Raw genomic sequence first — 12,128 nt, 5'->3', positions numbered from 1 at the left:
ACCGGATATTTTTTCCTGCTTTGTCAAAAATTAGTTGCCCAAAGAGCCGAAGGTCCATTTCTGGGTTCTCTATTCTGTTCCATTGGTCTATGTGTCTGTTTTTGTGCCAGTACCATGCTGTCTTTGTGATCACAGCTTTGTAGTACAGCTCGAAATCCGGCATTGTGATGCCCCCAGCTTTGTTTTTCCTTTTCAACAATTCCTTGGTGATTTGGGGCCTTTTCTGGTTCCACACAAATTTAAAGGCTATTTGTTCCAGTTCTTGAAAAATGTCATCGGTATTTTGATCGGGATAGCACTGAAAGTGTAGATTGCTCTGGGTAGAATGGACATTGTAACTATGTTAATTCTTCCGATCCATGAGCATGGAATATTTTTCCATCTTTCTTTGTCTTCTTCAATGTCTTTCAAGATTGATTTGTAGTTTCTAGAATATAGATACTTTATGTCTCTGGTTAAGTTAATTCCAAGGTAACGTATGATTTTTGGTGCTATTGTAAATGGGATGGATTCCCTAATTTCTCTTTCTTCAGTCTCATTACTTGTGTATAGAAATGCAACTGATTTCTGAGCATTGATTTTGTATCCCGCCACATTACTGAATTGCTCTATAACTTCTAGTAGTTTGGGAGTGGTTCTTTTGGGAAATGTTCATAGCAGCATTGCCCACAATAGCTAAATCGTGAAAGGAGCTGAGATGCCCTTCAAAAGATAACTGAATTAAGAAGCTCTGGTCTATATATACAATGGAATATTATTCAGCTATCAAAAAGAACGATTTCTCAACATTGGCTGCAACATGGATGGCATTGGAGGAGATAAAGCTAAGTGAAATAAGTCAAACAGAGAAAGACAATTATTGTATGGTTTCTCTCATCTATGGAACATAAGAACTAAGAAGAGCGGTAGGAGAAGAAGGGGGTAAAGAAAGGGGGGTAATCAGAAGGGGGAATGAAGCATGAGAGACTATGGACTCTGAGAAACAAACTGAGGGCTTCAGAGGGGAGGGGGGGTGGGGGAATGGGATATGCTGGTGATGGGTAGTAAGGAGGGCACATATTGCATGGTGCACTGGGTGTTATACGCAACTAATGAATCATTGAACTTTACGTAAATAATAAATAAATAAAATAAAAAATCTTTAAAAAGAAACCAATATTGCACCGTATGATAGCTAAAATATAAATAAAGAAAAAAAAAGAAATGAACAAATTTGAAATTAGTTACAATTGAGGTAGAAGTTTGTTAAGTAACAGTGAAAAAATATACTACTACGGATTTTGCAGGTCATTTTTTAAAACTGAGTTGACTTCTATTGTGCTTTTTAAAAATACTGTCTGTTGCATGGGTCTAGATCATATCTTCAACCGCATGGAATATCTTCTTATATATGGGCATATATGTGAATATAGATCCTTTTGTATATCATTTCCCGGATATAAAGCTACTCATGTAGTTTCTTATTATTGTACCTTTTTATTCCTAGAATTTGTTTGAAATCACAAAAGAGAAATGAAGAACCATACAAAACATATAGAGTTTATCCTTCTGGGACTGACAGATAATTCTCAGTTACAGATTGTAATTTTCTTATTTCTACTTCTAAATTACATGCTGAGTATGATAGGAAACTTAACCATCATTGCCCTTACTCTCCTGGATTCTCATCTCAAGACCCCAATGTATTTCTTCCTCCGTAATTTCTCTTTCCTGGAAATTTTATTCACAAGTGTTTGCATCCCCAGATTCCTAATCACCATTGTAACCAGAGAAAAAGCCATTTCCTATAATGGCTGTATAGCTCAGTTATTTTTTTACATATTCTTGGGGGTTACAGAATTTTTCCTTCTGGCAGCTATGTCCTATGATCGTTACGTTGCCATCTGCAAACCTTTGCATTACACATCCATCATGAGCAGCAGAATTTGTCATCAGATTGTACTCAGTTCTTGGGCAACTGGATTCCTGGTCGTTTTCCCTCCAATGACTTTGGGTCTTAACCTGGATTTCTGTGCTTCAAATACCATTGATCATTTCATTTGTGACATTTCTCCTGTCCTGCAACTTTCTTGCTCAGACACACATTTACTAGAACTGATTGTTTTTTTCTCAGCTGTGATGATCATTATTGTCACATTGTTATTAGTAATCCTTTCTTACTCTTGCATCATTAAGACTATCCTAAAAGTCCCTTCAGTTCAGCAAAAGAAAAAAGCCTTTTCTACCTGCTCTTCTCACATGATTGTTGTATCCATCACTTATGGTAGTTGTATATTCATGTACATAAAGCCATCTGCAAATGAAAGAGTCACTTCAAGCAAAGGAGTCGCTGCGCTCAATACTTCAGTTGCCCCTATGTTGAATCCATTCATTTATACTCTCAGAAACCAGCAAGTTAAACAAGCCTTCAGAGATGTATTTAGTAAGATACTTTCCGCTTTGGATAAATAATACTGTCTGTTGAAATAATTATCATGAAAACATAAAAAGAACAGTGAATAAAAACTACTTTGACTCTTCCAGTTTAAGAATTGATCTTTAATATTTAGTTATTTGGATCACTAGGTTTACCTGAGCTTAGAAACTCTTTCCATTCTATACATTCCGACTTTAACTTTCTGTTCTTCAAAGTGAAACATTTCTATGTAAGAAATATAAAATTACAAGTTTTTTTCTAGACATGTTGCAGAATAAAATGAAAGGTTGAGATTGTATTATACAATACAGGTACTTGGAGAACTGTACTTGTTAAATAATTTAAATAAATGTACCATGTTTTATTTAGAAGCCATGTTCTTTAAAATTTTTTAGATAAATTGAATTTTGTCATTATTAAATATGTTTTAGATGCTCCGAGAGACCTTACACTTTAAAAGGATGATGTAAAGAAATATTTTGTAAAGTAATTTTTTGAAATGTCAATTGTCAGCACCGTAAGAAAGCATAGTTTTTGTCATACATTTCATTTGTGTGATTTTATTTTAGTATTTATGTTGGCTAAATTTTAATGTTGGCAGTAGAAGATAAAATGTGACTTAATACACATGTAGTTGGTCTCACACAATCTTTTTAAAAAATATAAAAGTTTCATCTTGTAAACATGTCAATGAATCTTTTTACTAAATGGGAGTACATGACAAATTTTATTAGGTTTTAATTCTATACAAGTTTTTCATGGTAAATGATGTCAAATATAAATTTTTCTAAGTCAAATGACTTCTTTAATGAAAGAATTATGTTTTATTTTCTGCAGAACTAAGGTCACTCTAAGTGTCAGCTCTTAAGCACATAGATGCCAAAGCTCTGTAATTCTCCTACTGTATATGCCAACTGGTGTATAGCATAGTGGTGATTAAACTATTTCCTCAAGATTATCTTCCATATATGTCAGTGGTGTTTGTTTTTGTCTATGTCTACAGTTACCGTACATTTCTCTAGTCAGTATTCTTGAAAATACTTATTGATTATTTTTAATGAAATCATAACAAAACTACTCTATAACTCAAAGTAGAACCCATAATTGATAATTGATTGATCTTGACAATTAATAGGACTATGGCTTGTATTTGTCAAAACTCATCAAACTGGATACTTAAGATTTGTTCATTTCATCAGATGTAAATTTTGTTTAAAAGATTATGAAAAAATTGAGTTCTGGATATTTGGTTTATTTTTTCCAGTGATACAATGATCAATTCTGTAATTGCTTTGTGTACTCTAGGCTTATTCAAGAGTGGCATTGAAGAAAATGATACTGAGGCTTCTCACTGTAGGGGAACCAAATTACACCCATTTCTTAAGCAACCCGAAGAGTTTATATTAGAATTGGAAGTATCAGTATGAATGCATTACACACACACACACACACACACACACACACACACACGAGTCTTCTGAGAGGGCTTGTAAGCAATAACACAGCAACAGAACCAATGCCCACATTGGTTTTTACATATCATTAACTAAAAGGGATCCTGGGATCCCTGGAGAAATGATAGTATTTTTTTGGGCTGATCAAGGAAAGTATAAGGGAGCTAAAATCACTTGTTTTTGAGAAGTACTCAAAAAGTGAAGAAGACATATAAACAAAGTTCAGTATCCAATTAAAAGAAGTTCCCACTCACCATATTTGGGTAATTTAGATATCAAATAAATAATGTTATTAATAAATTATAACTTCTTGAGTAAAATGAGTATCCTTGAATCAATATTGCTTTATAGTAAATGAATAATATACCTGGGAGAAAAGAAAGACCATCTTTATAGTAAAATTTACTTAACTACCAATATAGAAGTAATGATTAAGCTAGCAAATCATCAATGAATGCTGAAACTAGTGGATGAAATTTCATGAGGAACAAGATATTCATACAGTCTCAAAATATCTCCTAATAAATTAGTATTATTACATGGAGAAAACAGTAACTTTGCAGCCTACAGAGATTTGAGAGAGACTACCTTAGCCAAACAATCGGTTATCACCACCAGTGGGAAAACCAACATTATATGGCTCTTGAAAACGTGGACTAAGAAGGATCTATCATCACTTCTGTTTTATTCCAAAAACAAAAACAAAAACACCTCAGTTTAACCTTGAATGAAAATCAGGTGAGCTTGAGTAACATGCCTTCTTCAAAAATCTCAAGACAATAAGGGGAAATATACACAGAGGAGCTGTGGTAGATTAACAGAGCTAAACAGAAATGAGAACTAAGTGCAGTGTATAATCATGCATTATGCTGGATCTAGAGGGGAGAGAAAGATGTAAAAGACATCACTTGGAAAAATTTATAAAATTTTAATATGGACTATGGATTAGATAATATATCAATGACAGATTTTTCTAATTTTGATCATTATACTTTGGTTATGTAACATAATGATCTTATTAGGAAATATGCTCTGAAATAAAGAGAAACAATGTCCAACTTATTATCAAATGGTTTAGAAAGTATATACATATATGCGTATATATATGCTTAGCAGAGGAGATTGAAAGGTGAGATGACAATACTATAAACATGTATATATATGTTTTAATGTAAGAATATATATAGAATACAAAGTGCATGCATGTATATATATGTAGAGAGAGAGAGACTGAGAATGATGAAACAAATCATACAAAATGTAAACAACTGTAACTAGATAAAGGGCATATGTAAGACTTTGTATTATTTTTTATTTTATTTTTTGTTTTTGTTTTACTTTGTACTATTTTTGGAACATGTCTTTAAGTTTAAATCACAAAAATGTTACAAAAACTGGCTTGGACTGAAACAACTATTTCAATATAATGTGACTCATTATGGATTTGCCTTAAGAGGGGTCATGACAAAATATGGACTGTCCTAAAATTATCAAATCATTTCCTTATTTGAGAGTAGTTAATTAACAAATGATTAAAAGCTATTAAATGCCCTAATAATGGATTCATTAAGTTTCTAGAATTTCATGTTCATATGCAATGTTAGAATGCTATTAGTTTATTGAAACCTAGTATTTGGTATTTATTAAGAAGCTTGTGTTTTGCACCACGTATGGATGATTTTACCTGTGCTCAAACATTTTCATAACTTTAAGAAATGATGCTTTATTTTCCACCTGTCAACATTGTGATCTAACATTGTTTGATGTTATCACTTATCATATTCTCTTTTTAATGTGAAACTATTATTAAATTAGCCCTTATTAATTAAATCCCTTTTGGATTTTTGGGTAATTTTAAGAGCACATAATGATGATAATGGCATGTAGCAATAATATTTTAATTATAAATTTCTTTTCTAAGATTTTCAGTTATTAGGCATAAGAATGCATTTCAAATAAAATATGATTCATTTATATTTCTACAGCTAATGTGATTTTCCTGTCTTAGAAAACAATATATAAGATCATCCCTCCAATTTTTTATGCCTCTCTAATGACATCACCAGCAATTTTAAATATTAGAAAGCACATCTAAATATTCTATGATTCAAACAAAAATTTATAGATGAATGTTCATAAAAGCATTGTTCATAATAGTGCCCAAGTGGAAACAACCTAAATGTCCATCAGCTGACGAATCTATGCAATGGTATATTATTTATACACAAAAAAGAATGAAGTACTTACTGATAGATTCAACAACATGCATAAACCTTGAATACATTATGCTAAGTAAAAGAAGGTAGTCACAAAAGGCAGCATATATTCTATGATTCCACTTATATGAAATGTCTAGAATAGGCAAATCCTGGAGACAGAAAGCATATCAATGGTTGCCAGGGACTGGAGGAAGGGAGTGACAGGGAATCACTGTTTGATAGATACGGAGTTTCTTTCTGAGGTGATGACAATGCTATGAAAGTAGATAATGGTGATGATTGCACAACTGTGTGAATATACGACTAGCTACTGAACTGCACACAGTGAAACAGTTAAAATGGTGCATTTTATGTTATGTAAATGTTACCTCAATAAAAAACGTAGTTTTGGAAAGGGATATAAAAAAATTGCAGATTGGACTGGAAGATCTAATAGCCTTTAGAACCCTAACTTCAGGATAGCCAGCCTACTGTATGGAAATCTTTGTCTTGTTAGCAGAGAAGATTGAAAGGTGAGATGACATGATAGAATGTGTTAACTAACTAGCTTGCATAGCTGATGTCCTTGGTGGTCAGACATTATAAAGAGATTTTTTCAATACACTTATTTTCAATAAAATGTTTTATTAGAAGAGGAAACGATTATGTTATCAGTAAATTCTTAGGGAGAGGAGAATTAAAATGAAATTTTACAGTTCCATAGCTAGTTAAGGCAATTATCTTTAAGATGTAATTAATTTATTTTAGAGTGAGAGAGAGAGCATGCATGTGCACACGCAACTGTAAACACACAAGCCAGGGGAGGGGCAGAGGGAGAAAGACAGAGAATCTGAAGCAGACTGTGCTGAGCACGGAGCTGTCCTGGGGCTCAATCTCACTACCACAAGATCAATACCTGAGCTGAAATGAAGAGTTGGAAGCCCAACTGACTGAGCTACCCAGTGCCCTGAAAACAATTATCTTCAAAACATCAAGGTTTTATTTTAAATAAGCCTCAAGTTTTTATCAGTGATGTAAATATCTCAGAGAAGTGTAAGGAATATACTATAAAACACAGATGAATAAATTTTCCTCTTCTAAATCAGGAGATAAAGGACATTTGCACTATGGAAATGCTCAATCTTTGTTCAATAAATCTGAACTCAGAAAAAATTCAGAAAAGTTACCTTAAAATTTAGGACTATGATTTTTTTTATTTTTTATTTTTAATATTTATTTGATGTAAAGATCGATGATATATTAGTTGCATATAACAACCAATGCACCATGCAATACGTGCCCTCCCCACCACCCATCACCAGCGTATCCCATTCCCCCACTCCCATCCCCTCTGAAGCCCTCAGTTTGTTTCCCAGAGTCCATAGTCTCTCATGCTTCATTCCCCCTTCTGATTACCCCCCCTTTCTTTATCCCTTTCTTCTCCTACCGATCTTCCTAGTTCTTATGTTCCATAACTGAGAGAAACCATGTGATAATTGTCTTTCTCTGCTTGACTTATTTCACTTAGCATTATCTAATCCAGTGCCATCCATGTTGCAGCAAATGTTGAGAAATCGTTCTTTTTGATAGCTGAATAACATTCCATTGTATATATGAACCGCTACTTCTTAATCCAGTCATCTGTTGAAGGGTATCTCGGCTCCTTCCATGATTTAGCTACTGTGGACAGAGTTGCTCTGAACATTGGGGTGCATATGGCCCTTCTCTTCAATACGACTGTATCTTTGGGGTAAATACCCAGTAGTCCAATGGCTGGATCATAGGGTAGCTCAATTTTTAACTTTTTAAGGGACCTCCACACTGTTTTCTGGAGTGGCTGCACCAACTTGCATTCCTACCAACAATGTAAGAGGGATCCCCTTTCTCCACATCCTCTCCAACACTTGTTGTTTCTTGTGTTGTCAATTTTTGCCATTCTTGCTGGCGTAAGGTGGTATCTTAGTGTGGTTTTGATTTGAATTTCCCTGATGGCTAATGATTTTGAACATTTTTACATGTGTCTGTTAGCCATTTGTATGTCTTCATTGGAAAAGTGTCTATTCATATCTTCTGCCCATTTTATGATTTCTTTATTTGTTTCTTGTGTATTGAGTTTGAAAAGTTATTTGTAGATCTTGGATACCAGTCTTTTATCTGTCGTGTCATTCGCAAATATCTTCTCCTATTCCATGGGCTGCCTCTTAGTTTTTTTGACTGTTTCCTTGGCTGTGCAGAAGCTTTTTATCTTGATGAAGCCCCACAAGTTCATTGTATCTTTTGTTTCTCTTGCCTCTGGAGATGTGTCATGAAAAAGGTTGCTGCGGCTGATGTTGTAGAGGTTGCTGCCTATGTCCTTCTCTAGGATTTTGATGGATTCCTGTCTCACATCAAGGTCTTTTAACCATTTAGAGTTTATCTTTGTGTATGGTGTGAGATAGTGGTCAAGTTTCATTCTTTTGCATGTAGCTGTCCAATTTTCCAGCACCATTTATGGAAGAGAGTGTCCTTTTTCCACTGGATGTTTTTTTCCTGCTTTGTTAAATATTAATTGCCCAAAAAGCTGAGGGTCCATTTCTGGGTTCTCTATTCTGTTCCATTGGTCTATGTGTCTGTTTTTGTGCCAGTACCATGCTGTCTTTGTGATCACAGCTTTGTAGTACAGCTTGAAATCTGGCATTGTGATGCCCCCAACTTTGTTTTTCCTTTTCAACAATTCCTTGGAGATTCGGGGCCTTTTCTGGTTCCACACAAATGTAAGGGCTGTTTCTTCCAGTTCTTGAAAAATGTCACTGATATTTTGATCGGGATAGCATTGAAAGTGTAGATTGCTCTGGGTAGCATGGACATTTAACTATATTAATTCTTCCGATCCATGAGCATGGAATATTTTTCCATCTTTTTGTGTCTTCTTCAATGTCTTTCAAGATTGATTTGTAGTTTCTAGAATATAGGTCCTTTATGTCTCTGGTTAAGTTAACATATGATTTTTGGTGCTATTGTAAATGGGATGGATCCCCTAATTTCTCTTTCTTCAGTCTCATTATTCGTGTATAGAAATGCAACTGATTTCTTAGCATTGATTTTGTATCCCGCCACATTACTGAATTGCTTTATAACTTCTAGTAGTTTGGGAGTGGATTCTTTTGGGTTTTCCATATAGAGTATCATGTCATCTGCGAAGAGAGACAGTTTGACTTCTTCTTTGATGATTTGGATACACTTTATCCCTTTTTGTTGTCTAATTGCTGTTGCAAGGACTTCTAGTACTATGTTGAATAAAAATGACGAGAGTGGGCATCCTTGACGTGTTCCTGATCTTAAGGGAAAGGCTTCCAGCTTTTCCCCATTGAGAATAATATTTGCTGTAGGTTTTTCATAGATGGCTTTTATGATCTTGAGAAATGTGCCATCTATTCCTACACTCTGAAGGGTTTTAATCAGGAAAGGATGCTGTATTTTGTCAAATGCTTTTTCTGCATCTATTCAGAGAATCATATGATTTCTGAATTTTTGTTTCTGGAATAAATCTAAGACACCAATAGATTTGTGATGTTGTACCACCCCTGAACACCAGGGATGAACCCCACTTAGTCATGATGGACAATCCTTTTAATGTACAGTTGGATTCTATTAGCCAGGATCTTGTTGAGGATTTTGGCATCCATATTCATTAGGGAAATCGGTCTGTAATTCTCCTTTTTGAGGGGGTCTTTGCCTGGTTTTCAGATCAAGGTAATATTGGCCTCATAGAATGAGTTTGGTTGCTTTCCTTCTGTTTCTATTTTTTGAAATAGCTTTAGGAGAATAGGTATTATTTCTTGTTTGAATGTTTGGTAGAATTCCCCAGGAAAACCATCCGGGCCTGGAGTTTTGTTATTTGGAAGGTGTTTATCCCTGACTCAATCTCTTCATAATTGATTGGCCTGTTTAAAAAATCAATTTCTTCCTGTTTCAGTCTTGGTAGTTTATAGGTTTCCAGGAAGGATTCCATCTCTTCCAGATTGCTTAGTTTATTGGCATATAGCTGTTGATAAAAGTTTCTAATAATCCTTCCAATTTTATTGGTGTTTGTTGTGACCTCTCCCTTTTCATTCATAATTTTATTAATTTGGGTCCTTTCTCTATTCTTTTGGATAAGTTTTGCCAGTCGTCTGTTAATTTTATTTATTCTTTCAAAGAACCAGCTTCTAGTTTTTTTGATCTGCTCTACAGTACTCTGGTTTCTAATTCATTGATTTCTGCTCTAATCTTGATCGACTTTCTCATGCGTGGATTAGGCCTGTCCCTCTGTTGCTGTTCCAGCTTCTTGAGGTGAGAATATAAAAACTGCATTTTAGATTTTTCTATTCTTTTGAGTGAGGCTTGGATGGCTATGTATTTTCCCCTTAGGACTGCCTTTGAAGTATCCCATAGGTATTGACCCGTTGTGTTTTCATTCTCTTTGGTCTCCATAAATTGTTTAAATTGATTTTTGAATTCCTGGTTTATCAAATCATTCTTGAGCAGGTTGGTTCTTAGTCTGCAAGTGTTTGAGTTTCTTCCAAATTTTTCCTTGCGGTTGAGCTCCAATTTCAAAGCGTTGTGGTCTGAGAATATGCAGGGAATAATTTCAGTGTTTTGGTATCGGTTGAGACCTGTTTTGTGTCCCAGAACATGGTCTATTCTTGAGAATGTTCTATGGGCATTAGAATAGAATGAGTATTCTTTGGTTCTGGGGAGTAGTGTTCTATATATGTCTATGAGGTCCAACTCGTTGAGTATGGCATTCAAAGCTCTTGTTTCTATGTTGGTTTTCTGCTCCGGTGCTCTGTCTATTGGTAATAGTGGAGTGTTGAGGTCCCCTACTATTATTATATTTTTCTCTATATGTGTTTTATTCTGGTTAAGAGTTGGCTTGTGTATCTTGCTGCTCTCCTTTTGGGGACATATATATTTATAATTGTCATATCCACTTGTTGGAAACATCTTTTAAGAATAATATAGTGCCCTTCTGTATCTCTAACTATAGTCTTTAGTTTAAAATCCAATCTGTCTGATATGAGAATTGCTATCCCAGCTTTCTTTTGAGGTCCATTGTCGTGAAAGATGGTATTCCATCCCTTCACTTTCAGTCTGAATGTATCTTTAGGTTCAGAATGAGTCTCTTGTAGACAGCAAATGGATGGGTCATTTCTTTTTATCCAATCTGCAACCCTGTGGCACTTTATGGGAGCATTTAGGCCATTTACATTGACACTGATTATTGAGAGATATGATTTTAATGATGAAATGTTGCCTGTAAAATCTTTGTTTCTATAGATTGTGACTCTCTGTTCTGTATCACTCTTGGGGCCTTTTTACTTTTATAGAACCCCCCTTAATATCTCCTGTAGGTCTGGTTTCGTGGTTATGAAATTGGTCAATGACTGGCGATTTTGGAAGGTCTTTATCTCTCCATCAATTCTGAATGACAGCTTTGCTGGATAAAGGATCGTTGGCTGCATGTTTTTCTCTGAAAGAGCATTAAAAATGTCCCTCCAACCCTTTCGCTCCTTCCAGGTTTGTGTAGACAGATCTGATGTAATTCTGATACCTTTGCCTTGGTACGTGAGAAATTTCTTTGCCCTGGCCGCTTTCAATACTGTATCCTTGGATCTAATATTTGCGAAATGCACTATGACGTGACGTGGTGTAGGTTTGTCTTGTTTGAGCTTGGGAGGGGTCCTCTCTGCCTCTTGGACACGAAAGCTTGTTTCCTTTGCTAGATTATGGAAGTTTTCAGGTACAATTTGTTCAAATATCTCTTTTAGACCTCTGTTTTTCTCCACCCCCTCGGGGATGCCGATGATTCTGACATTGGAACGTTCATTGAGTCAGTAATCTCCTGTAACCTACATTCTTGAGATTGGATTTTTTGGAGCCAAGTTTCTATTTTAGCTTTCTCTTCTACTAACCTATCCTCCAATTCACCAATACGTTCTTCTGCCTCATCCACCATGGCTGCTGAGCCTCCAGTTTTGACTGCATTTGATTCATAGAATTTTTAATTTCTGCCAGATTCGCTTTCATTTCCGCCCTTAG

The 12,128-nt window shown here is 35.0% G+C and overlaps 1 protein-coding gene across 1 annotated transcript; it reads left to right on the top strand.

The window, feature by feature from the left end:
* The first annotated feature begins 1,485 nt into the window (after window positions 1-1,485).
* LOC113249865 (olfactory receptor 6C70-like) lies at window positions 1,486-2,886 on the top strand. Its single transcript, XM_026491312.3, has 2 exons — window positions 1,486-2,415; window positions 2,848-2,886. Exons 1-2 carry the CDS (start codon window positions 1,513-1,515, stop codon window positions 2,884-2,886), a joined length of 942 nt encoding a protein of 313 aa, XP_026347097.3. The 5' UTR covers window positions 1,486-1,512.
* Window positions 2,887-12,128: the final 9,242 nt, after the last annotated feature.

This window comes from Ursus arctos, unplaced genomic scaffold, assembly GCF_023065955.2.
Source record: "Ursus arctos isolate Adak ecotype North America unplaced genomic scaffold, UrsArc2.0 scaffold_23, whole genome shotgun sequence".
NCBI lineage: Eukaryota > Metazoa > Chordata > Mammalia > Carnivora > Ursidae > Ursus > Ursus arctos.
Note: the sequence above shows the minus strand (reverse complement) of the source record. Positions and strands in the feature narration are given on the sequence as shown.

What these genes read in the sequence shown, in the direction of transcription:
- LOC113249865 (XM_026491312.3), top strand. Translation starts at nt 1,513, where the DNA reads ATGAAGAACCATACAAAACATATAGAGTTTATCCTTCTGGGACTGACA. An exon ending in TTAAACAAGCCTTCAGAGAT is followed by an intron (nt 2,416 to 2,847) that starts GTATTTAGTAAG and finishes AATATGTTTTAG; the next exon opens with ATGCTCCGAGAGACCTTACA.